This window comes from Colobus angolensis, unplaced genomic scaffold (genome assembly GCF_000951035.1).
Source record: "Colobus angolensis palliatus isolate OR3802 unplaced genomic scaffold, Cang.pa_1.0 Scaffold217, whole genome shotgun sequence".
Lineage (NCBI taxonomy): Eukaryota > Metazoa > Chordata > Mammalia > Primates > Cercopithecidae > Colobus > Colobus angolensis.
In genome coordinates this window covers 6,201,557-6,228,856 of record NW_012115344.1, presented here as the reverse complement: position 1 = coordinate 6,228,856, position 27,300 = coordinate 6,201,557, and the positions used below count along the sequence as shown (strand labels likewise).

The window sequence follows — 27,300 nt, the reverse complement described above, 5'->3', positions numbered from 1 at the left end:
AAAATAAATAGAAAGTGTTTCAAACAGTGCCTGGTCCAGAGTAAAAGCTACATAAGTGTTAGCTATTATTATTATTCTTGTTGTTATTATTTCTTATTACTACCATGGAGAGAGAATACTTAATGAATTCCAAGTTTAACATGGTTATTATTCTCAGAGTAGATGCAGTGTGGGTCAACTCCTGAATTCATAAAAGTCCCATTCTGGCTGTTGCAATGCCTGACATAAAGGGAACCCTCTTTTCTATTCAGGGAATGCAGATGCCAAAAGTCACTTCATATTAAATATTTGCATCATTTTTTATTCTGATGTCCATGTGTGTGAAGTTTTCAGTTTTGGGTGTCAAAATGGCTCTTAGTGCTAACATTTGTATTTGTCCATGAAGAGCACTAGTTTAAAGAATTAAACCGAAAATTTTAATATAAGGGAACCAGTGAATTTAGTGTCTTGTAGCTTTCAAAAAGGGGAAACGTGTTTCTTTAATATTTAGTATGGATTAATTGGCTTTATTAGCTCATTTTCAACATGGACCTCTAAAATGTCATTTAATGTCACCTTTATTTTTAAATAGAAAACATACAAGGCATTTTAATTCACTTTATAGAATCAAAAGTGATTTTTAAAAAAGGTAGTACACTTATAATGCATGAATATAATTATTATTAACATACCTTGTAAACTTTCTTATGAAATATTTGCACATTTTATGAATTTGGCTATAAATTCTGACAAGACGAATTGAGCAAATCGCTTTCTTAATATTTTAATTCAAAAAGCCTAAAGGGAAGAAGAGAATAATGGCCAACTGGAAATTTAGTATTATCCTTACATTTAAAGTGCAAACCATTACAATGTAATAAAACTAATCCAGACATTTCGGGGTGGGGGGCGGGAAACTGGACTAATTCAGTTGCTTAGCATTTCTTTGCTCATAAACGTTTTTTATTATCATTCTCCTGTTTAACATATTCTATATAGTACTGCCAGAATTATCTTTCAAAAGTATGAATATGACTCATTTTTATGCCTAAAAATGCCTTATGATTCCCTTCAAAAATGGGATTTCATCCAACCCTTCTATTCTTAAACAATGTGTCCAAACCTGCCCTCCAGCCTCTCGGGCTCTTCCTTCCTATCCCCTTGTCTTTCTTCAGTGGACATCTTCATATTTTTGAAGAAGCAGTTTAGATGTCATCTCTGCACAGTTTCATTTTTGTTGGGCTGTTGTATCACTGCTGTACATACCTCTATGTAGAACTGGGGGTGGATCTTTTTTTTTTAACACTTTGTATTGAGTTTTTACCTCAGCACTTGATAGCAGGACTTGACATAGTAGGTAGTCTAAATATGCTTACTGAATAAATAAATAAATATATTCAATTCATCGAAATTATTTAGGTCTTGAAGTTATTTCTTTTTACATTCCTAGAGAAAGGTATATTTAATCTGGTACTTCCTTTTTTTTTTTTTTTTTTACCTTAAGTTCCAGGATACATATGCAGAATGTACAGGTTTGTTACATAGGTGTACATGTGCCATGGTGGTTTGCTGCACCCATCAACCCATCACCTAGGTGTTAAGCCCTGCCTGCATCAGCCATTTGTCCTGATAATCTCCCTCCCATCCCCCCATCAACAGGCCCAGTGTGTGTTGTTCCCTTCCCTGTGTCCATGTGTTCTGATTGTTCAGCTCCCACTTGTAAGTGAGAACATGCAGTGTTTGGTTTTCTGCACCTGCATTAGTTTGCTGAGGATGATGGCTTCCAGCTTCATCCATGTCCCTGCAAAGGACCTGACCTCATTTCCTTTTATGGCTGCATAGTATCCTATGATATATATGTACCACATTTTCTTTATCCATTCCATCACTGATGGGCATTTGGGTTGTTTCCATGTCTTTGCTATTGTAAATAGTGCTGCAATAAACATACGTGTGCATGAGTCTTAATAATAGAATGATTTATATTTCTTTGGGTATATACCCAGTAATGGGATTGCTGGGTCAAATGGTATTTCTGGTTCTACCCTTGATTTATAATCCTCTGGGTATATACCCAGTAATGGGATTGCTGGGTCAAATGGTATTTCTGGTTCTAGGTCCCTGAGGAATCGCCACACTGTCTTCCACAATGGTTGAACTAATTTACACTCCCACCAACAGTGTAAAAGCACTCCTATTTTCCCACAGCCTCAGCATCATCTGTTGTTTCTTGACTTTTTAATAATTGCCATTCTGATAATAATTGCCATTTTAATAATTGCCATTCATGGCATGAGATGGTATCTCACTGTGGTTTTGATTTGTATTTCTCTAATGATCAGCGATGATGAGCTTTTTTTCATATGTTTGTTGTCTGCATAAATGTCTTCTTTCAAGAAATGTCTTTGCCCACTTTTTGATGTTTTTTTTTTTTCTTGTAAATTTATTTAAGTTCTTTGTGGTTTCTAGATATTAGCCCTTTGTCAGATGGATAGATTGCAAACATTCTCCCATTTTGTAGGTTGTCTGTTCACTTTGATGCTAATTTCTTTTGCTGTGCAGAAGCAATTTAGTTTAATTAGATCCAGCTTACCAATTTTGGCTTTTGTTGCAATTGCTTTTTGTGTTTTAGTCATGAAGTCTTTGCCCATGCCTATGTCCTGAATGATATTGCCTAGGTTTTCTTCTAGGGTTTGTATGGTTTTTGGTTTTTACATTTAAGTCTTTAATCCATCTCGAGTTAGTTTTTTGTATAAGGTGTAAAGAAGGGGTCCAGTTTCAGTTTTCTGCATATGGCTAGCCAGTTTTCCCAGCACCATTTATTAAATAGGGAATCATTTCCCCAGTGCTTGTTTTTGTCAGGTTTGTTGAAGCTCAGATGGTTGTAGATGTGTGGTGTTATTTCTGGGGTTCCATTGGTCTATATGACTGTTTTGGTACCAGTAATATGATACTTTTTCATGTATTGATAGCCTCAGTTGTTTTGGCTTTGTGTACATTTATCCCAAGGTCACTTCCTTTTATAAACTCTGGAGGTTATGGTCTAAAATTATTGTCATTCTGATCCCTTTAAATTTTCTCTCTCCCTTTTTCTTGACCACTTTGCTTCAGAATAAAAAGCCTTGACATATCTTTATCCTGGACACTGTCTTTGAGGATTCTCTAAGTGTGGGCCATTATTTGATTTGAAATTTACTTGAAAAAAATGGTTTTCCCTTCACTAAAGCACTATTATCTGTCTACTAATATACTTTATTGTTTTTGTATGTAATTTGGGTTTGTTGTACACAGCATTGTTGGTTTTACTGAATTTTTGCTCTAATATCATCTTGTTTTGGTCAACAAGGGTGTATATGGGTCATGTAACATTTATACATTTAAAATATAATATTTAGTATCTTAGTATAAAAAGGAAAGCAGTGCATTCTTTTTAGTTATTATTTTTTTTAAGTTTCATTTATAGTGGGTGCTAAAAGCTTAGTCATCCCTCCTTTAAATGATTATACTGCTTTTCCCATGGCAGGTCATAGTCATAGTTTGAGAACTAAAAAGAATCTTAAAGATTAAAAGCTCCTTGGGGGGCTGCGTGATTCAGTATTGTGTCTCCAGCGTCTAGAAAAGTCCCTGACACATAGTATGATTTTTTTGAATTGGCTAATAAATATGAATCAATGTTAAACAACTATTTTTACATGAAGGCCAGTTCAGAAAAAATAAAAATATTTCTTGGTATCATGCCTTTTATTACACTTTTAAACATTCAAAGTACAAATTATTAAATCCAAGAGGGGGTAAAGTACATATATGTATGTGTACACACATATTTACATACATATATGTTCTTACAAGCTAGATTACCTATATTATTGACTAAAAGGACATGAGTGAGGATGTTGGCACTGTTTTTAGCCGATAGAAGAGCCTATTTGGTAAATAGAAGGAACTTTGTAATCTTTCATTCTATTAGGATGATTTTTATATATCATCCTATTTTATATATACATATATACACACACACATATATATATACACAAACATATATATATATTTTTGTTGTTGTTGTTGTTGTTGTTGTTATTGAGACATTGCCTCACTCTGTCACCCAGGCTGGAGTGCAGTGGCCCCATCTCGGCTCACTGCAACCTCCACCACCCAGGTTCAAGTGATTCCCCTGCCTCTGCCTCCCAAGGAGCTGGGATTACAAGTGTATGCCACCATGACTGGCTAATTTTTGTATTTATAATAGAGATGGGGTTTCACCATGCTAGCCAGACTGGTCTCAAACTCCAGACCTCAGGTAATCTGCCCACCTTGGCCTCCCAAAGTGCTGGGATTACTGGCGTGAGCCACCGCACCCAACCGCTCATACATTTTTTAAGGTGAAAGAATAGCAGGGTCAGTTTACTTTCCCAAGATACCCACTACTGGTTACTTGTCAAGACATTTTATTGGAGATTTTTTAAAATTTTTTACATTTTTAAAATTAAAATAAAATTTTAAATATTTTTAAATTTTACTGTGCTGGCTTAAATATTGTCATTGTTTTCTAATATTCCTATTCATAGTTTCATTTTGTTGTAAGAATAGAGGATTACTTTAGAAGTAGGGTTGTCAGCAAACACCGCATGTTCTCACTCATAGGAGGGAACTGAACAATGAGAACACTTGGACACAGGAAAGGGAACATCACACACCGGGGCCTGTCGTGGGTTGGGGGGAGGGGGGAGGGATAGCATTAGGAGATATGCCTAATGTAAATGACGAGTTAATGGGTGCAGCACACCAACATGGCACATGTATACATATGTAACAAGCCTGCATGTTGTGCACATGTACCCTAGAACTTAAGTATAATAAAAAAAAAAAAAAAGGAAAAAAGAAAAAGAAGTAGGGTTATCAGATTTAACAGATTAAAAATACAGGACACCAGTTAAATCACTTTTTCCTCTATTTAAATATTTCAGAATAACAAATATTTTTCCATGTAAGTGTGTATCTTTCAATATTTGGGACATACTTATACTAACAAACAAATAGTTTGTTGCTTATTTGAAATTCAAATGTAATTAGTTGTTCTGTATTTTATATGGCAACTGTATCTAGAAAAGACCACCCTCCCCCCAACCATCCTTTTCCCAGAATTTCCAAGGAATGTTTTACTTTGGTTTAGTTATAATGTTAAAAGCATTATATGTATTGTAATTAGTACTTTGTATACCATACTTTCTTCACAGGACCAGCACTTTTTTTACAGCGTCTAATTTTTTGCCTGGTTCTTTTTAAATTTATTTTTGACAGTCATCAAGGAGACATCTGACTTACAAAGCTCTGCCTTTTTCAATTTTCAACTTGCTTAAACGTGAGCTGTAGAAAAGAGAATACAAAAAACTTCATCTTTTCTTTTTCCCTCAACTTTTATTTTAAGTTCTAGGGTACATGTGCAGGATGTGGAGTTTTGTTACGTAGGTAAACGTGTGCCATGGTGGCAAAAAAGCTTAGCCTTAAAGATGTTACTGCTAACTTTCATCAAATTCTATTCATGCCAAGAATGAAAATGAATCCCACACTGGGAGTCTGGATAGAAACCAAAATGACCACTTATTATAATCGCTGTATACTCAGGGTCATATAGACAGATTTTTTTTATCACTGATATCTCAACATATTTCACAAAGCTATTGTGAAAATAAATTTGATAATGTATATCCTTAGGTTCACTTGAGAATATGTTTACGTGTGTTTTACCTATTATTTTATCTTTTAGGGTTCTGCTAATCACTTTTTCTTCTATTTAAAAAAGTTAATTTGGCTTTAACTCCCTTCTCTACCACCTCTTTCTTTATCCATTTTAATCTGCCTGTTCCTTTGATGAAATTTTTAAAAATCAGTCTTAATATGTTTCAGAGGAATAATGCTTTTGCTTTTGTCTAGAGATTGGCAATATGTAATGAGTGGCATGCTTTTAGAGGTATAGGAAAGGCATTTGACGCTATGGAGCCTTCCCTAGTCAGGGAAGGAGCTGCTATTTCTATGCCTGGCTGAACTTCCCTACGTATAAGAAAACAAACTTTATATTCGTATAGTTTCCTCTTTAATCTCCTTATCTTTGAAAGAGATTCTACAAAAACTTTAAGTAGCTCATTACAACGTTTGTCACCTTGCTTAGAGGAAAATTTATCCTAGGTCCCATTCTGTGGGTCAAATTTGCTTCCTCTTTTCTTCAATAAAGGTGAAGTGCAATTGTGGTGTAGCTTTTTATATATACCTGGAAATTATTAGGATTTGTGTAATACAATTTTAAAAAATATTTTGTCATTCTGGAGAGTGCTTTGCTGTGGACTACTCTATACTTATAACCTTGCCTGAAAGAATATACAATAATTTTCATTGTCTTAATTTTTATTCATTCAGTTTCTAGTCATTGGTTGAAAGTATACAACTGATGTGGAGTATTTGGAGTTAGTTTTTGGGGTTTTTATTGGTAGTTGTTTCTTTTTATCCTGTTTAATAATAACATTCTCTTTTCCTCTCCAGCACAAACTTGCAGATATCTGATAGCCCTTTCTGTTGCACTCAAGAGGAAGCAAGATCATTAGTTGAATCGGTAAGGGGCAAATGTCCAAGACATCCTTTCATCTTATAAATGTCATAGGAAGTCTAGTAGAAATTCTGAAATCTCTAGCAATGAAATGTGTCAAGTCCTTTTGAGAAGCATAAAGTTTACAAATCACACTGAAATCTACTTTTTTAATTCAAGGAATTTAAATGAAAAACTTTAAAACCTTTTAGTTGAGTTTTTAAATTTTGTATTTGAAAGTACATTAACCAGTTAGCTAATTTCATATGATGCTGTTTTTCTTATCATCAGTTTATTATTGTTTATATAAATATGCTCTCCTCTGTACTGTTGTATCTCCATGAATTATCTTCTGTCCAGTGTCTACACTGGAACTGGCTATTGGCACAGTTCCAGCTTAAGAAAAATAAAATTGGCCCAGCATGGGAGCTCATTCCTGTAATCCCACCACTTTGGGAGGCCAAGGCGAGTGGATTACTTAAGGCCGGGAGTTTGAGACTAGCCTGGCCAACATAGCGAAACCCCATCTCTACTAAAAATATAAAAAGTTAGCTGGGCCTGGTGGTACATGCCTGTAATCCCAGCTACTTGGCAGGCTGAGGCACAAGAATCACTTGAACTTGGGAGGCAGAGGTTGTGGTGAACTAAGATTGTGCTGCTGCACTCTAGCCAGGCCAACAGAGTGAAACTCTGTCTCAAAAAAAAAAAAAAAAAAAAATTGAAAATAAAATAAAATTACGTTTTTCACCTTAAGAAAAATAAAATTGGTAAGACCCTTTGCTTTTTTATGCTTTTTTATTTCCCTTTAGTTTGGCTGTCTCACATGCTTTCCTTCTGTAAGCTGAGATGATATCCTTGGATTTTTATATGTCTTAGTGATAATGCTGCATAGAGGCAACTGAATTTATTAGTAAATTAATGACTGATTCGGAGATCACTAAATTAGAAAATTTATATTCAGATAATCAAGTAATACTGCTTATATAAAGTGTATTTAGGAGTGGTCTTAGGCTAGAAATATCATTTATAAATTAAGGGTTTTTAAGAACCATGAGGTTGAAAAACTAGTGAATTTAGATCTTTACACCAAGAAGAACTAAAATGTTCCTAAATGTTAGCTGATCACTGTGGCTGCTTTTAATTTATTGGGTTTTTTTTCCCCCACTAATGTATTGGCTATCTAGTGCCTGTTATGTGGTAAGATATAGGTGCTGGGAATGCAGTATTAAAGCAAAGATACAAAAACCTCTGCCCTTGTGTAGCTTGCATTTTATCTGGAGAGATGGATAAGAAGGAAATATGCAAGTAAAATAATGAACATTTCAGAGAGCAATAAATGCCTTCTGAAAAATGACAAAAATGAGCAGAGACAAGGGGATAAAATGCCAGAAGTGGGATAGGAGTTGTAGTTATTAAAAAAGCGGTCAGCCACAGCCTTATTAAGAGGAGGGCTCACATATGTGCCAAGAATTGTAGAAGGTAAGGTCCGGTGAAGGAAGAACATTCAAGGCCACACTCCCAAAGGCCCTGAGGCAAGAGGATTTCTGAGGTATTCAAGAAACACCCAAGGTGACCATAGTGACTGGTAGAGAAGAGAAAGTATGGGGAGAAAGGAGGAGATGAGATGGGAAATGTTTGGATCTGGGTTTGAAAATGGGGGTCGATTATGAAAGACTCTGTGCAGGCTATTTAAGGATTGTGTTTCTTATTCTGAATGAGGTAGGGAACCATTAAAATATTTTCAGCAAAGGAGTGGTCTAATCTGACTTTGATTTTAACAAGATCATTCTGGCTGCATTGGTGAGAATGGGCTGTAGGCCATAATTAGATTAGAGAAGATACAAGGAAGCTGTCACAATAATGCAGGCCACATTATTTTCTCCAAGTTATCAGTTTTGTATCTATGTAGATTATATTCAGAATTTGGTTTTCATTACTTCTTTAAGGATAAAAATGAAGGGAAACAAAAACTTTTCATCTTTGTACAAGCAATCTATCTCACTAATCTCAGATTAAGTCTATTCCATGTATTTCAGTTGTAGATTCATAAATAATATAGTAGATACTTGTCTTAAAATTAGCCACAGGCTCAAAGTTTCTGTATTAGATCCTGTTTTTTTTTCATTGCTTTCTATCACATTAGTGGCAAAACAATAAAAAAAAATTGGAGGACATATATATGATCTATTTAGATTAGAGGAATAAGATTATAATTCAGAAAGGTTAACATACAGCTTTAATTACCTGGCTTGGTAACTTGATTGAGCTTTATAATAATGAAGAACACACTATACTGAATAATTTTTCACTGAGAATACTGCATCAGAAATTCACAAATTAGAGAAACCAGTGCCTCTTTACTAGCTCAGTGGAACTTCATGTATGCTAGTTTTCATCATTAAATATTTGTAAGTCAAAGAATTACCCCATTAGCACCCTCATGAATGATTTGGGATTCTTAGAGCCCAGATTAGTTAACACCCTTCTCATATAAAGTTTAATTTGTAATAATGAAATTCTTTGTCATAAAAGCATTTTGTCTCATTTCGTCTCTTCAGAATTACATTGAAGTGTTTGAATCAGAATTATTTAGGTGTATATTTCCATGTCTCTTCATTTTGCTGTGTACTGCATATTGTACAGTCTTCAAAGTGCTGTCAGTTTTTGTTTTTGCTTTTGTGTGGTTTTTTTTTTTTTGTCCTTTAATTGCTTAGAATAATTGAAGACACAGAAGCAGAAGTCATTCATCATACTTGATCAGATTCAGACCGTATCAAGTCCTGGGTTTGTATGAAACAAATTAGAAGACCCAGATTTTGTTAGTAGCTTAGAATGAGCAAATTAACAAGTCTAACATGTACCTAAGTAATATTATCTTGAGACTTATCTGTAGGTGTTAAATGAGTCCAAAGTATGGTCATTAAAAGGCCAGACAGTAATGGAAGTTTTCACTTTTGAGATGCATATTGCTAGAATACTCAGGACATGTTGATTGAGATTTTAGAATATGGTTAACTGCTTTGTACTTTTAAAATAGACAAAGAAAAGAAATCGACTAAACTTTTCAGTGGTTAATAGAACTATTGTAGGAAGTATATGCTGGATGAACTGTATTGATCAAAACACAATTAAGTGTGACACTGAAACTAAACAAATTGTTAGTCATCCAACAATGTGTACAAATCAGTTAGGAAAAATATTGTCAGAATATCCAAGAAAAATAAAATATAAACTAACAAATTGATGAATATTATTAAGAACCATCTTAGAAACAAAATAGAAAATATCTACAGAAGTAATTTATCATACTTAGGTTAGAGATCTTAAGAAGGATAGATCTGAAAAGATTTCAGAAGGAGAATTTAAATGATCAAAATGATTATTGGGCTTTGTTTACAAATATAGATGTTTGAACTATATATGATCACAGCATGACTGTATGGTAACAAGTTTTGTTCATTTGATCCCAACACACTAGGGAACCATAAAAGGCAGAGAGAGTGCTCTCAGTGAGCTATAGCATGTGGACCCTGGCAACAGGACCCTATATGTAATAGTTCAACTGCAGGACTACTCAATTATTATTATTATTTTTTTTGAGACACAGGTTCTAGCTCTGCCGCCCCGGCTAGAGTGCAGTGGCATGATCATACAGTTCACAGCAGCCTTGAATTCCTGAGCTCAATTGATCCTCCCACCTCAGCTTCCCAAGTTGCTGGGACTACAGGGATGTGCCACCACACCTGGCGAAGTTTTTCTAGTTTTTGGTAGTGGGGGGTCTCACTATATTGCCCAGGCTGGCCTCGGACTTCTGGCCGCAAGCAGTCCTCCTACCTCAGCCTCCCAAAGCACTGAGATTACAGGTGTAAGCCATCGCACCCAGCCTACATTTCTTTTTGTAAAGTTTTTTTTTTCTTTTTAACCTTCACGTGATTTTATAGCCAAAAGATATGAGATTCTTTCCCAGTACTTGAGAATTTTGTGACTAACAGTTGGATCTTTATTTCAGGGAGCAAGGCTCAGAGCATTTATAGAGAACAAAGAAATGTGTGTTTGTGTGTGCATGTGTGTGTGTATATGCAAAGACATGATTTGCCTTTCAGATAATATTAGTTGATAGTCCTTAAAGATATTTGATTTGACTATTGGGGGTTAAGATGCTACGTTTAGGACCCTTTAGCTAAATATTATTTTGGGAATGTTGAGAATATTCAAACAAAATGTACAAGATTAATCTAATGGACATACATAATTAGTGAATACATAATTTTTCAAGTACATGTGCACATTTCCAAAAATTGAGTAGATATGAGACCACAGATAGAGTTGCAAAAGACTTACTGTCATGCAGACCACATACTCTGTCTACAATATAATCAATTATGAAAATATTAAGAGAAAACACACGTTTATGTGTTTGGAAATTTAAAAGTACTTATAAATAAATCAGGCCTGAATAAATATAAATAATTTATATTTAAAGCTAAAATATTTAAAATTGAAAGACAACTGAGTCAATGTATGGTAAAACTTATGTAATGCAGCAAAAATAGTTCTTGAGAAATTAAATGTATACAATATAGCAGAAATGAAAGAAAATTATAGAAGTTCAACTTAACAATTACTCTGTTCATTTTTCTGACTTTTTATATTAGAAGAAAATAGAGTAAATATTTGATGAAACAGAAAACAAATAATGATAGGATCAACTAAAACAAGTGCTGCATTTTCTTTCTTTAAAGACTAATTATATAGACCTGTGGCAAGAAAGACGATGAAATAGAATAGACACAAATAAAAATAGCAAGAATTAAAGTGAAGACATAACTACAGGCATAAGACATATTTAAATAATCAGAAGAGAATACTGAAAAGCTTTTTGCAACAACTTTCCAAACACAGATGAATTGAGAATTTTGTTTAAAATATAAATTGCCAATATCAAATCAAGAATAAATAGAAAACCCCAATAAACTTGTAAAACAATACTTAATCATGCAGATGGCAATTTTTCCCATATTAATTAATGAAGTCAGTCTGTTTTTTTCATCTGAATCCCAGTGAGGTTTTCACTGAACCTCACAGGGTGATTCTAAAATGTATATGAAATAGTAAAGGGCCAAGAGTAAACTAGAAAAGATTAATAAATTTAAGTAAAGGGGGAAAAAAACTGTAAACAGTAGAAGAAACCTTAAAATAAGTTACAAGATAAGCCATTGATTGGAAGGAGATATTTTCATATAAATGATAAAGGGACTAGCATCTAAAATAATAACTTATTCAAACTCACAAGATAAAGATAACCCAGTAGAAAAACAATGTGTAAAGAGCATGAATAGACAGCTCACCAAAGAGGAAACATACAATGACCACTAAACATCATAATTTGCTTTATCTTACTTGTAATTAGTGGGATCAAAATAAAACACAATACAATTTTACAGTTGTAGATTACCAGAAGTTTAAAAGTCTGTTAATACCAAGAGTTTTTAGGCAAGTGAAGAAAGGGAACCTTTCATACTTGATGGTATGATAGGCATATAGATGGCTAAAACTACTTTGAAGAACATTAAGTAATTTCTAGTAAACTTGATGCTTATAATTCACTACTCAGAAATTACCTTCTAGGTACACATCTTACAGAGACACTATACATGTGTTTATGATCAGAAATGGAAAAATCAGAAACGGAATTAAATGTCTATTGATAAGAGACTGGGTGAAAAAAGTGGGACACATACAGTATGTACCGTTTATGTATTTTTTAAAAAGCAGTAGCACATATTTTTTATGAATACAAACATATATAGTATTACATTTTAGAAACATAAATAAGAAAAGTAAACATCAATTTCAGCACGGTGGCCGAAAGTTACCTCTGAGAAGGGAGGAGAGTAAATAAGATTTTTATTTTTAATATACAGGGAGAAAGACTTCAGTTATAAAGATCTGAAATGACAATATTAACTCTTCTAAATCTAGAGAGTAGGTATGTGTTGTAATAGTCTCTGCATACAGAATATGTTTGAAGTATTTCGTAATTTAAAAAATTTATATGCCCAGAAAAACAATTTAAAAAGATTAATGAAGCCAAAGCTAGTTCTTTGAGAAGACCGTAAAACTGATAAACCTTTAGGCAGAATGATCAGGAAAGAAAAGAAGAAACATTTTTCAAAGTAAGGCACGAAACAAGTAGTATCACTGCTAATTCTACAGATATTAAGAGAAAAATAAGACAATATGAACTTATTTTATATCAATAAATTTGACAGCCTGCATGAAATTGACAGATGCCTTGAAATACATAAACTACCAAAGCTCACTGAAGAAGACATAGGCATAAACAAATTAAATTTGTACTTAAAAACCTTTCTTTTTTTTTTTATTTATAATGAATTCTCTTTATTGCTTTTCTTCTGTGATCTCTTACATTATTGTTATTTCTGTTGTATTTTAAGCTCAGAATACAGCTCTGCCATGTAAAGACTGGACAAATGTTCATTTTAATAGAGGTCATAAAGATACTACTAAATAATCCAACATCTTCCTTTGTCCTGGTCACTTTCTTGCCTGTATTGTGGGCAATCCATGTGGGTCCAGAATCATACCAATGACTGGTGCAATTATTTGGCCATGGGGCTAGGATCCTGATTCATTCTTCCCAGTCTCCTTGTGGAATGGACACCAATTAGGTAAAATGACTTAGAAATATAAGAGGCCCTTGTTTGACTACATTGCTTACTGCCCTATCACACCAGCCTAATTCTATGACTTTTCAACATGGAAGTAGAACAAGAATATTGTACCTTATAAAACACGATGCCTGGCTAATCGGGTGCCCTAGACCTGCCTAAATTTGTAAGATTGGTAGCTACTGAAGCCCAGTTTATTTGTCTCTCCCTATTAACATGTGTTAGTGAGAAATCACATGAGCTAACAACAAATTATGAAAGTTATAATCATCTTTCTCACATTTTGTGACACTTTTTTCTAACCTTGAAAAATATAACAAATATATTATGAAGCAACGAAGAAAGGAAGGAAACGATCTTTTGTAAAAAACCTTTCTACAAGCACAACTCTAAGGCCAGTTGGCTTCTACTACTATTGTTCAGCATTGTACTGAAGGTTCTAGCCAGTGCAATAAGGCAATAAAAAGAAGCAAAAGGCATTCAGATTGTGAGGGAAGTGGCATGAATGTCTCTGTAGCAAGTTCAACAAATTCTACCTAAAAACGACTAGAATAAGTGAGCTTAGTAAGATTGCAGGACATGAGATTAATATAGCAAACAATTGCAGGCTGGTTGCAATGGCTCACACCTGTAATCCCAGCACTTTGGGAGGCCAAGATGGGTGGATCGCCTGAAGTCAGGAGTTCAAGACCAGCCTAGCCGACATGGTGAAACCCCATCTTTGCTAAAAATACAAAAATAAGGCGGGCATGGTGGCGCACGCCTGTAATCCCAGCTACTCAGGAGGCCGAGGCAGGATAATTACTTGAACACAGGAGGCGAAGGTTGCAGTGAGCTGAGATCGCGCCACTGCACTCCAGCCTGGGTGACAGAACGAGACTCTGTCTCAAAAAAAAAAAATACAAAAAATTAGCCAGGCGTGATGGTGGATACCTGTAATCCCAGCCACTGGGGAGGCTTAGGCAGGAGGATCGCTTGAACCTGGGAGGCAGAAGTTGCAGTGAGTCAAAATCGTGCCATTGCACTCCAGTCTGGGCAACAAGAGCCAGTATACAAAAATAGTTGCTTAGTTGCTTTATATATATATATATCTGCAATAATCAAGAGAATATATTCAAGAGAATATAGTAATGGCATAAAGATAGATTAATGTAACCAAATCTACACATAGACCTACATATATATGGACAACTGATTTTCAAAATGATTTTTTTTTCAACAAATAGTGCTTAAATAATTGGTTATTCATATTTTTAAAAACACTTTTCAGTTTTGCACTGTCTATAATTGTCTAAAATGGATCCTAGACCTAAATTTAAGGCACAAAACTTAAACTTATTTTGACTTTGGTTTAGACAGTATTTCTTAGATATGACACCAAAGGCACAATCTGTTCTTTAAAATGATAAATTGGACTTCATCAAAATAAAAAAATGTCTGTTCTACAAAAGACATTCTTAGGAGAATGAAAAGAAGCTACAGACTACAAGAAAATATTTGAAAATTATATATCTGATAAAGGGACTTGTGTTCAGAATATATAAAGAACTTTCACAACTCAAGTAAACAAAACATTCAGTTTTTAAAGATGTACAATATATGGCTCTGTAAATGGATGGATGACCCGAAAAAAGAATTTTTTAAAAAGTACAAAATATATGAATGAGCACTTCACCAAATCTATAAAGAAGGCAAAGAAACACATGAAGTGATGCTCAACTTTAGTTATTAAATGCAGATTTAAAACCACAATGCGTGCTAATACATACTTTTAGGATGTCTAAAAGTAAAAAGACCAGCCAAACCAACTGTTAGCAAGGATGTGGAGGAACTACAATTCTCATTTACTGCTGGTTAGAATGCAGAATGGTACAACCATCTGGAGAACAATTTGGTATTTTCTTGAAAAGTTAAACACATACATACCATGCGATCATAGCATGCGATCCATGTGATCAAGTCATTCCACTCGTATATATTTACCCAAGATAAAAGGAAGTGTATTTCCATACAAAGACTTGTACACAAATGCTTGCAGCAGCTTTCTTTGTAATAGACAGAAACCGAAAACAACCCAAATGTTCATCAGTAGATGAATGGATAAACACTTTGTAGTATATTTATGAGGAATACTACTCAGTAATAAAAAGGAATAGGTTATTGATACATGCCACAATATGGCTGAATGTTTTAAAAAAATATATTGAGTGAAAATAGACGTATCATATACATTTTATCATACCATTTATATAAAATTTTAGGAAATACAAGCTAATGTATAATGATGCAAACCAGATCAGAGAGAGACAGGAAGGAGGATTTTCCAGTCTCATTTTTAAGAGCATGGAGAAACTTTTAGGAATAGTGGTGAATATGTTTATTATCTTGATTATATTGATGGCTTCATGAGTGTATATATGTCAAAACTTATCAAATTACAGACTTTACATGTAGTTTATTTCAGGTCAGTGTTAGTCTAATGACACATCTTTTGGAAAAAAAAATTTTTTTTCTGAAGTCAGATTGTCTGGGTCCAAATCTCAGTTCCTTAATTTATAACCTGAGGCAAATTTTAATTTATTTACATCTTTGATTTCTTATTTATAAAATGGGGCTTATAATAATAGTATCTTATCAGGCTGTTGTGGAGAATTGAATGAACTAATCCAGGTAAAAATGTCCAGCAGATAAGGTATTCAATAAATGTTGGGTGTTATCGTCATTACTGCTGTAAGTTTAGTTGAGTTAAATTGACCACAAAGAGAGAAATCCCTTCTATTCCAGCCTCTTCTTTTAATACTTCTAGTGATGAGGATATCACTTCTTTCTGAGTTGACCCATTCCATTGTTGGATATTGGAAAAGTCAGCCTTACTAATTTTTCTAGACATATGAGAATTAGTCCTACTTTCAGGGAATTTAATAGGAAGAAAGGAAAGAGGAAGAGGCGGAACAAGTGGAGGGGAAAAGTAGTTGGTTTAACCACTCTTCCCATCTTGGAATTCTTTTCCCAAAATTCTTCCTTGTGCTTTGTGTAAGCACTTTCCTCTTTGAGGAAATGGCACACTCTAGGCATTTTACAAAGTTGGGGGAAATTTGAATTAAACAATGTGTAAGGTTCACTAATACTTGGTACTGTAGTCATTTTACTGGAGAAATGATTGAACTTTTTGAGGCTCCACACACAAACTCGTGTCATATAGAACCAGGAGAGAGCCATATTCAGTGCTAAAGGATTCCCAGACCTGCCTCAGACATGTGCACAGCCTAACTCCAGGGATTTAAAACTCTTACAATCTAGAATTCAGGCCAAGAAGAGTTAAGTAGTTATACGCTTGCTCAGTTCTAGGGAACCAGACCCATGCCACTGTGAACCTCTAGCTTGTAGTAGTGATGGAAGAAGTTCAAAAGGTTAAAGACTTCTAAAACTGGGCAGATAGAAGGCCTCTCAGAGAGGTCTCAGCACCCTCAGTCTGACTTTGTTTTTGCCTGTTCATGGACAGATTTCCACTAAAACTAGTCTCAGATAAACCTGGAGCATACAAGACTCAGATGATAGTGATGATGGTACGTGGGATGCTAAATGGATAGTGTTTTGAAGTAAAAAAGTCAAGGGGGAATTGGAACTTCAGTATAAATGTATTGTTTCTGGCTACATTTGGTAGATCTTATTTCTTCAGTAACGCAACAATATCCATAGTGTGTAAAATTTGGATGGTCGTCTTATAGTTGGTGCAAGACTTCTTAGCTGAATGGTAAAAAGCAGTGCATTCAGGAGGCCAAGGCCATAGGTGAATCCCAGTGGCAGTTAACATCAGCATGTAGCGTGGCCATCTATTTCATCCCAAAATGCATATTGGCATTTATGTAGAGACTCAAAGATGAATCCAGGTGAAGGACTTTAGGTGAGTCCATCAATATAAGCATCTCATGTGAGTCTGAGGCATTGTTATCGTTCAGAATAATAGCACTTAAACAAAAATCACACCAAAACCGTGTTTTATTTTTCCTAAGGGTCACAACAAGATGGATGAATAAAGCAGTCAGCTTAGAACCACACTCTTAGGGATTCTGCATTCTAATAAGAAAATACCAATTAATGAATATTTTAAATAGTTATAAGTAGGAGAAGTAATGACCCGCAGAAGAATGGTGGAGTTCATTATAGAGTTCTTGGATAGAACTTATAACAGCATGTTCCCTATATGGTTCCTTTGGGTATAGCCTTTATCTCTATTTAGGGCTTTCCTGATGACATGACAGTAACAGCTTCCTTGCATGGTCCACAAGGAGAAGGCATTCCCTGGCTTCTGGTTAGTCTGACTGGGATACCCTCTCTTCACCAGGGCTGCTTTGACCCCTCAGACTACCTAGGCAAGAAGTACTTCCCTCTAAGGGCACTCACTTTAATCAAAGCTATCTCTCCATCAAAGAGGACTGACTGTATTTTCTTTTGGAGTAGAACTGATCTTAGGATGTAATTTTCTAGTAAAATCACACTACAATATTTATGTCACACAGATTTGTTTTATGACCCTGAGAATGAACATCCTTATGGGAATTCATTTTAAAATGTTTTAAATAATGTCTTTTCTTCATAAGTCAGGGTCTGATTAGAACCAGACCCTGATTTCTGAAGAAAAGACATTATTTTAGTGTTATTTCTCCCTCTTCTTTCTCTTTTTGCCCCTTAACAGCCCTGCTGTACATTACCACCAGATGGTAGACAAAGTTAGTGAAAGTAAAACCAATCACTTACTTAGCTACTAGCCATTTAAATGCATGCTTGATGAGGAAGTATTAAGAGATTAAACTTATGTGAACTTAAAATATTTTTATGTCTTCTTTATAAATGACTAAGAATTGGACATATTTTGTTGATTCTAAAGCAAAAAATCAGAAAAGGATTATGTGAAAAGTAAAATGAATGTAGCATAACTGCCTTATGAAGTGTGGAAATACAATGCAGAAAGATAATGTCTGACTGGGCGCGGTGGCCCACACCTGTAATCCCAGCATTTAAGGAGACCTAGGCGGGTGGATCACTTGAGTTCAGGAGTTCGAGACCAGCCTGGCCAACATGGTAAAACCCTGTCTCTAAAAAGAAAAAAAAAGAAAGACAATGTCCAAGACACTTTAATTCAACTAAAACCTTGCATCACCTGAATGAAAAATTGGGAACCTGTTTTCTTTCCCTTTAATTTTGAACTCTTTTAGTAAAATGACATAATGTCAATCCCTGTGTTAGATATAGTAAAGCAGGATACTTTATATTGGTTCGGTGTGTCATGTTTCTTCATTTGAACAAATGTAACTTGCAGGTGAAAATGCTTATAGGGACCTGGTAGAGTTATTTGAAAGAGAGATACTTAAGCACAGAGCAGTTGTATTAACAGTTCATATTTAAAATACAGTTTATACATAAATAGAAAAGAAAGGAATACTTTGGTAATGAAACCATTAGATTTGTTTGAAAGCAATTAAAGATATAAAGATAATGAGAAGGATTTTTGGGATGAGGAAGAGGAGTAGATAACATTTTTATTAATTAATTAATTAAAGACACGGTCTCACTGTGTTACTGGGGCTGGTCTCAAACTCCTGAGCTCAAGTGGATCTACCTGCCTTGGCTTCCCAAAGTGCTAAGATTACAGGCATGAGCCACTACACCCAGCCATGGAAATAGCATTTTTAGAATGAGACTATAAAACAATACTCATTGTTGGTGGATAATTTATCTTGGGTGAGTAGGGGATGTCCACATTCTTTTCCTACTAAGAAATTAGATGAGGTATTACATTAAAAGAAATTAGAAGTAAGTAACTAAAAGTTATTTGTTTAGTTTCTTACAATGAAAATGTAATCATAGTATCCCCTGAGAGTGAAGAATTGGGATTAGTGATCTTTTGGGTACTGCTCCATACATTTCTTTGTTCCATTTTCTGTAAGTAAATGTTATATTTGTCATTATGTTTAAGCACCAGAAAATCATTGACTGTAGATAAAGAGTCAAATAGCTAATGTTTATCATGAATCCATTTTAATTGATATTTTCAAATTTAAATGATAGTTTCTCTTTTAATATGGTAATTTTTAAAATTACCTTCAAACTTTATCATTATCTCTGAGTGTCAGACTTACCTATGATGGGGTGGGTGGGTGGGTGTGTGTATTTAAATATATATCATATGGCTTTGTATATTCTGAATATATTCTATCAATTGAGAAATGTGTTTTAAGAATAAAGAAATAAAACCATTCTGGAAATTATTTTAAAATAAAATGTAATGATAAATGTTTTAGAGTAGCTTGCTCATTTCTTTTCTGTAATACTTTTTAGGTTAACGAGAAGCTGCTCAATTATTCTATTTTTATACACTATACATTTTATTCCTCTGAAATGTTTGGCAGCTCCAACAAGAAGCAGCTGCTAATTTTAAGCAGGAAATCTAAACAGCTAATTTAAGAAAAAAAATTTGTATTGTTATACTCTCCTTAAATTGTTCAGGACACAAATAGGCATCCTGCACAATTTAAGGAGTATATAGCAATTTCATAGAAGAAGTAGGTTACCCCAATTTATGGTCTGTTTAGAAAAATAGCCGTCAAATCCCAAATGCCTAATCTCAAGGAGTACAATTTTTATGTTGTGTTACTGTCATACCCAAATTTAAATCCTACCATCCCCAAAATCAATGATGGTTAAGAATTTTTCTTTGTGCACAAGCTGAGTAGAGATTTTATTCTTTTTGAAGTACTTGGAAAAACTAAAGGATGTTTTTAAAAAGTGTAATTTTAGGCCAGGCACGGTGGCTCATGCCTGTAATCCTAGCACTTTGAGAGACCAAGGTGGGAGGAACGTTTGAGCCCAGAAGTTCAAGACCAGCCTGGGCAACTTAGCGAGACTCCACCTCTAAAACAAACAAACCAAAAAAAAGATAAAATTGTAATTGTATTTACGTGGTTACACCATCCTTTTTTATATATATAAAGAAAATAAAACAAAGTCTGTTTGTTCAGGTTTTTTCTTAAAACGGAGTAGAAAGAGTAATAACTTTAAACTGTTTATGGTTTGAGGGAATTTATTAGGATTCTCCAAAGAATCAGAACCAATTGGATGTGCATATACAGAAAGAGATTTATTATAAGGAATTGGCTTACATGATTATAGTGGCTTGGCAAGTCCAAAATCTGCAGTTGGGCTGGCGGGCTGGAGACTCAGGAAAGCAGATGATGCAGTTCCAGTGTGAAGGCCAGCAGCCTGGAGACCCAGGAGAGCCAGCTGCACAGATGAAATCTGATGGCTGTCTGTTGGAGAATTCCCTTTTGCTTGGGACAGACTATTCTTTTTGTTCTATTAAAGCCTTCAGCTGATCAGATGGGGCCTACCAACATTATGGAGGGCAATCTGCATTATTCAGAGTTCACTGATTTAAATGTTAATCTCATCTAAAAACACCCTCCAAGTTGACACATAAAATTAGCTATCATGGGGAATATTTTAATATTGCTGAAATGTAAATCTTTCTTCTTGTGGAGTGGTGGCTATTCAGTACTGCCCTCAGATTTAAGCATGGAGAGCCTTCCTCAGATCCTGCTTTTTGGAGGGTCATACTTGGCCCTTATTTAGTCACATATCTTACCACAGGGCAAGAAGACCAAGGGGCCAAAGTTATAGACTCACCAGGAGGCATGCCCCCATTCTAGACCACATCCCCACAAGGGGCCAAAGTTAGACTCACTAGGAGGCATGCCCCCATTCTAGACCACATCCTGGCTACCCAGGACTCTGGAATCCTCTGTCCAGACAGGTTTAAGCGTGTTTCCGGGGCCTCTGTAGAAACCAGGCTACACATCTCCCCAGGTCCACACTCCTGACTCTGTGGACTTTGTACCCACCGTTACTTCTGCAGGGGCCAGTGGGTGGCTGTTTGGAGATAAAAGGTGCCTAGATATGTGGGCTACTGAATTTCTACCCATGTGCAGATGAGGCCCTTGAAATGCAGAAAGGAGCCTGGAATAGGGAGAGAAGTGGAGCAGGAGGAGGGCCTCTTTTCCTTCCTTTGCCACATCCAGACACATGTCTCTAAGGTGTCTGGAATCCTAAATGAGAGTTTCTAGGTCATTACAAAGGTATTTGTATCAAGATAGTGAGATGGAACACATTTCATATATATATTCATCACTTGTTAGCCTGAGTTATTGTAACTTTTAAATATTTAGATGTATATTTGTACATTTGTATCTCTGCCTCAGACTTAACAAATGCTAGAGGCAGGTATTTCCTGTCTATTGAAGGTCAGCAAATTCAGAGAATTAGAAGTTAATTATTAAATTTGAAATCTGAAAAGTGTGTTATAAAATCAGGGTAGGGTAGGGTAGGGTTATCGCTAGGAAGGAAGGAGTCATAGCTGGGGAGGGGCCTGGCATGTTTCATTTCTCTACTTGGATGGTGGACACATAGATGTAAATTCTAATGATTCTTTAAACTAAATAGTCTTTGTGGCTTCTTCTTTATGGAAAATGGATCTTCCAATGGAGTGTTAAAAAGTATTGTTCTTAATTATGGGGAAAAAAACTATCTCAGAAAAATGTTTCTTTAAACTTGTCTGTTCTAAGAATCTTGGTCCAGCCATCAGAATAAACAGAAACAATAATTTAAAGTTCTAGAAAACAGATAAATTTTATAGCAAGTGTGTGTTTTATAGCAAGCATGAACAAACGTATATTTAAATATGTGTGTGTGTGCTTGATTTTAACTTTCAAGACATCAGCTGTGGAAGCAATTGAAAGAAAACCTTTCTTCTCATTCCCAGCTGCAAGACCTTCAGTGGATTCCATGGGTTAAGATTAAAAAAATATTTTCAAGTATTTTTATTTTACTCTCAGTCCGTGGTTTGTTTATCTGAAAGAGTGAACAACGATAATGAAAAGCAAAGGGGAATATTTACCTTTTTCAGGTTAGGGATTCATTGTGTGTAAACTTTGTTCTATAATTTCGTGAAAAAACATTTCTGGATGCGCTTTCCACTTATAAATATTTATTGTAACAGATTATTTCTCTGTTTTTATTTTCAGGTATTATCTTCACCGAATAAAGAAAGTAATGAAGAAGGTATGGTATATTTTGATTCATTAAGAGTGAGGCATATAAATTTATTTGTTTACAGTAGCAGAAGTCAAAAAATAAAAATAGATAAATTGAAAAGCTATATAAGCTAAGTGAAATATTTTTAAAATAGTTGCTGAAATTTCAGATGAAATATTTTCTAATTCAGAAAATAAAGAAAATGCATTTAACTACTTTTCTAGTCTAGAAAATGATTTGATTGTACAGTGACTTTTTTTGAAGTACTGAGATATTCCAGCCAGTTCTGACACATTTAATTTTAAAAGACTTAATTTAAAAAAAAAAAAAAAAAAAAAAAAAAAAAAGACGCTGCAGTGAGCTGTGACTGCACCACTACACTCCAGCCTGGGTGACACAGCAAGACCCGCATTTCCAAAAAAAAAAAAAAAAAAAAAAAAACCTCTTACATTCAGATATTTATCTTATTTTATTGAATCATTTATTTTAGCTGAAGATCTTAAAACCTATACTGTTGTGGAATTAAAAATAAATACAATATTTTTATTACCATTATTTGAAGCTATTTTAATAAACAAGTAAAAATGCTCTGTAGTGACATTTTCAAAATTTAAGCATGTGCACACATCATTTGTCTTTCAAAATATTGCAAGGCTTTTGGCTTTTTGTTTTAACATAAAATATTAGAAGAATATTCAAGTTGCAGATTTGGAAGAAATATGAGAACTATTTACTGTGAGTCAAGTATGACATGTTTAGAAAGGAGTAAATTCATAGACATGATTTCATAGGAAAGCAAACTGTATTCCATATATAGTAAGCTAACAAATTGTTTCTTTGCAATACTATCCCATTTGGGGTATTTTTTGTGTAGTCAAATTTTACTATACGAGCTTTATCTAAACCTTTCATGTTCTAGCACTTCTGTGTTGTCTGCTAGAGACTAAAATGACCCAGAAAGATACAAGAAATAAAGTAGGAAGGTTCTAGAATGTTTGATATAGCTTTATATAAGGCTTGGGCCAAATTAGAGAACTTGGGACAAAAGTTTAAAGGGAAATAGCTTTAAATAGAGAAATGCAACTTTAGATAGAGAGTTTATGACTGTTTGTATCTGCCTAAGTACTTCCTAAAAGTCTCAATTAAATTTTATTAATCACTCCCTTCTCCCTCCTTCTTTCTTTTATCCCTTCCCCAATACCCTCTTTCCCCATTTTAAATGCAGAGCAAGTATGGCACTTCCTTGGCAAGTGATTGAAACATCTGAAATTCTGCTGTCAAGATTCCTATCTCTAAGGACTCCAAGGCTCTTTTTCCCCCAAGTGCTAAAGGGATCTATGAGCATTTACTGACTTCCTGTTAAAACTTCAGTTTTTCAAACTTTTTGAGCTATGCAATATATAAATAAACAGTAAGAATTTTAAATTACTATCCTTTGAACATTTATTGATATAAAAACAAGATTTTGGCCAGGTGCAGTGGCTCATGCCTGTAAATTCAGCACTTTGGGAGACTGGGGTGGGCAGATCACGGGGTCAGGAGTTCGAGACCAACCTGGCCAATATGTTGAAACCCCATCTCTATTAAAGATACAAAAAATAGCTGGGCCTGGTGGTGCATGCCTGTAGTCCCAGCTACGCAGGAGGCTGAGGCAGAAGAATTGCTTTAGCCCAGGAGGCAGAGGTTGCAGTGAGCAGAGATCATGCCACTGCACTCCAGCCTGGGCAACAGAGAGACTCTGTCTCAAAAAAAAAAAAATTTGTTTCATTTGATAGCACAAATTTAGAGGCATTGAGTTGACCAATTCTAGTTTCTATACCTGAAGGAACCCATTGATTTTACTAATTTTTATTTCTATAGATTGGATGTAAAAATCACAAATTCAATACATTAATAAAATTTGTGTAGACAACTGTTACTTTCATTTTCATACTGTATTATTCCTTTCAAGTCCATTGCTGGTAGAGGCTTTAAATATTTGGCCAACCTCTACTCTTATTAGTGCCTATGTAAATGTGTTACATTTATTAAGGCTCCGTCCTGTAATTTATTGTTTTGGAAATCCTAATCTCTTTTTGATTCTCATTAATTCTGCTTATGGTGATGACTCTGGGGATGACTCTCATCATCTCTATGGGATGTCACTCTGTAGTGACGACTCACTCTATAATGGTGACCTCTATAGTGATGACTCCCAAATCTCCCTAAGAAGCCCAGGTCTCTTTCTGGTGTCTACCTATTGGTCATCAGTTTAAATGCCTTTGGCTTCTCTTGTCCAAACCTGAATTCATCTTCACTTGCACATATGCTCCTTTCTCCTTGTTCTTGAACAATGGAATTGACTTTCTTGAAATCTTCCACTTGAAGCCTTGAAATCATATGGAACTTTTCTTTACTCATGAAGATGATCTAAATGTTTATTTGTTGTCCTCATTTGTTGACACCCCTACTCTGTTGATTTTTCCCTTACTTCACTAGATTCTTGTTAACAGGCTCCTATCTCTTCTCCGTGACTCAGATCCAGCCCCTGTGTCTCATCCCCATTGCTATAGATCAGTATCATGCACTCTTACCTCCTAACCAAGTGGTTGTCTTGCCTCCAGTTTTTCTCCCTTCATACCATCTTCCACATTTCTAAACAGTGATTTTCTTACAATATAGATCCTATTTTGTTATATTTTTCTCAAAATGCCCTCTATGCATAGTTTTCTATATTCTTGACGATAAAAATCAGACTCTCTCCTTTTGTCAGCAAACCCATCCTGCAGCTATGCAATGCTACTCACTCCTCAAACACATCTTATACTCACACTCCGAATACTGCATTTCTTTCTTACTAGTTTGGTTCACTACTTTTTCTCCCTTTTTCTATATATCATCATTAACAAATTGCATTTAAAGTGTTTTGTGGTTTACAAAAGACTGTTATGTAACAGTTATTGTTTATTGAGCACCTATTGTATATCAAGCACTGTTCTGGATACTATGTGTACATATATCCTATATGCCTGTACTTGAGAAGTTATATAACTTGCCCAAAGTCACACAAGTAGTTCAGTTTCAGAACCAGAATTAGATAGAACCCATTACTCTGTGGCTGTAAATCCTATGGTTTTTCCATCCTTCTATGCATGCAGTTTCTGACATACAACTGCCTTGTAATGTAAGCAAAGCACAGAGCACTTCTCTATTTTATAGATAAGAAAACAGGCACAGAGAGTTTAAATGATTATTCCAGGAGTAAATATTCTTTTTGAAGTGTCTTTGGTAATGTATGAACCTCTTTGAGGGACAAGAAAGAGTGTAAGAGAAGAAAGAATTGTTTTTACTTTTTTTGATATATTGAGTGTTTAAATTGTGAAAATGAAACTTACAGAAAGATAGAGAACAGGGTACTATTATTGCAATAGTTTTAAAAAGTTAGCTGGAATTATCAAGAGATAGATAGTGAATTTATGGCATGTGACGTTAGTCTCTCGAAGAAGTAAGCTGTGCCTGGTGGTCCTCTTGTGGCACAAGGCACACCTAGTATTTTTCCCTTCTCCTTCTAGCAGTCAGTAGTACTCAGATGCTACCTAGTTAGTGAGCCTTGCTAGCGAGGTAAATCCATTTGATATGGTTTAGGTGTTTTACTGTTCCAAATCTCATGGTGAAATGTAATCTCTATGGTAATGAGTAAGTTCGCACTGTTAGTCCATTTTCATGCTGCTATAAAGAACTGCCTGAGACTGGGTAATTTATAAAGGAAAGAGGTTTAATTGACTCAGTTCCACAGGGCCGGGAAGACCTCAGGAAACTTACAATTACGGAGGAAAGGGAAACAGATATGTCCTTCACATGGTGGCAGGAGAGACAAGTGCAGAGCATAGCGGGGAAAATCCCCTTATAAACATCATAAGCTCTCATGAGAACTCACTCACTATCACAAGAACAGCACAGGGGAACTGCCACCATGATCTAATCACCTCCCATGAGGTCCCTTCTCCAACACTTTTGGATTACAATTCAAGATGAGATTTAGGAGGGAACTCAGAGCCAGACCATATCACTCTGCCCCTTGATCCTCCAAAATCTCATCTTTCTCACATTTCAAAACACAATCATGCCTTCCCAACAGTCCCCCAAAGTCTAAACTCTTTCCAGCATTAACCCAAAAGTCCAAGTCCAAAGTATCATCTGAGACAAAGCGAGTCCCTTCTGCCTATGAGCCCGTAAAATCAAAAGCAAGTTAGTTACTTCCTAGATATAATGGACGTACAGGCATTGAGTAAATTCAGCCATTTTAAGTGGGAGAAATTGTCCAAAATAAAGGCACTACAGGTCCTATACATGTCCGAAATCCAATAGGGCAGTCATTGAGCCTTAAATTTCCAAAATAATCTCCTTAGACCCCATATCTCACATCCAGGCGATGCTGATGGAAGAGGTGGGCTCCCATGGCCTTGGGCAGTTCCACCCCTGTGGCTTTGCAGGGTACAACCACCTATATGGCTGCTTTCATGGGCTGGCATTGAGTGTCTGTGGCTTTTCCATGTACACGGTTGCAAGCTGTCAGTGGATCTACCATTCTGGGGTCTGGAGGATGGTGGCCCTCTTCTCACAGCTCCACTAGGCAGTGCCCTAGTGAGGCCTCTGTGTGGGGACTCCAACCCCACACTTCCCTTCTGTACTACCCTAACAGAGGTTCTCCATGAGGGCTCTGCCCCTGCCCAACTCAGCCTGGACTTCATTGTCCATGTCACTATCAACATTTTGGTCAAAACCATTCAACAGGTCTCTAGGAAGTTCCAAACGTTCCCACACCTTCCTGTCTTCTTCTGAGCCCTCCAAACTTTGAACCTCTGCTTGTTACCCAGCTCCAAAGTTGCTTCTACATTTTTGGTTATCTTTATAGCAGCACTCCACTCAATGTACTGTATTAGTCCATTCTCGTGCTGCTATAAAGAACTGCCTGAGCCTGGGTAA

At 35.4% G+C, this 27,300-nt stretch overlaps 1 protein-coding gene across 4 annotated transcripts in view; it reads left to right on the top strand.

Moving 5' to 3' along the window:
• The window catches only part of PPA2 (pyrophosphatase (inorganic) 2), a 112,072-nt gene extending 88,309 nt beyond the window's left edge, over window positions 1–23,763 (top strand). For all 4 annotated transcript variants that reach the window (XM_011943252.1, XM_011943258.1, XM_011943257.1 and 1 more), the window contains 3 exons: window positions 6,514–6,583; window positions 22,326–22,362; window positions 23,561–23,763. In XM_011943252.1, the coding sequence (XP_011798642.1) occupies window positions 6,514–6,583; window positions 22,326–22,362; window positions 23,561–23,589 (136 nt within the window). In that variant the 3' untranslated portion in view covers window positions 23,590–23,763. The remainder of the gene's footprint in view (window positions 1–6,513; window positions 6,584–22,325; window positions 22,363–23,560) is intronic.
• The last annotated feature ends 3,537 nt before the right edge of the window (window positions 23,764–27,300 follow it).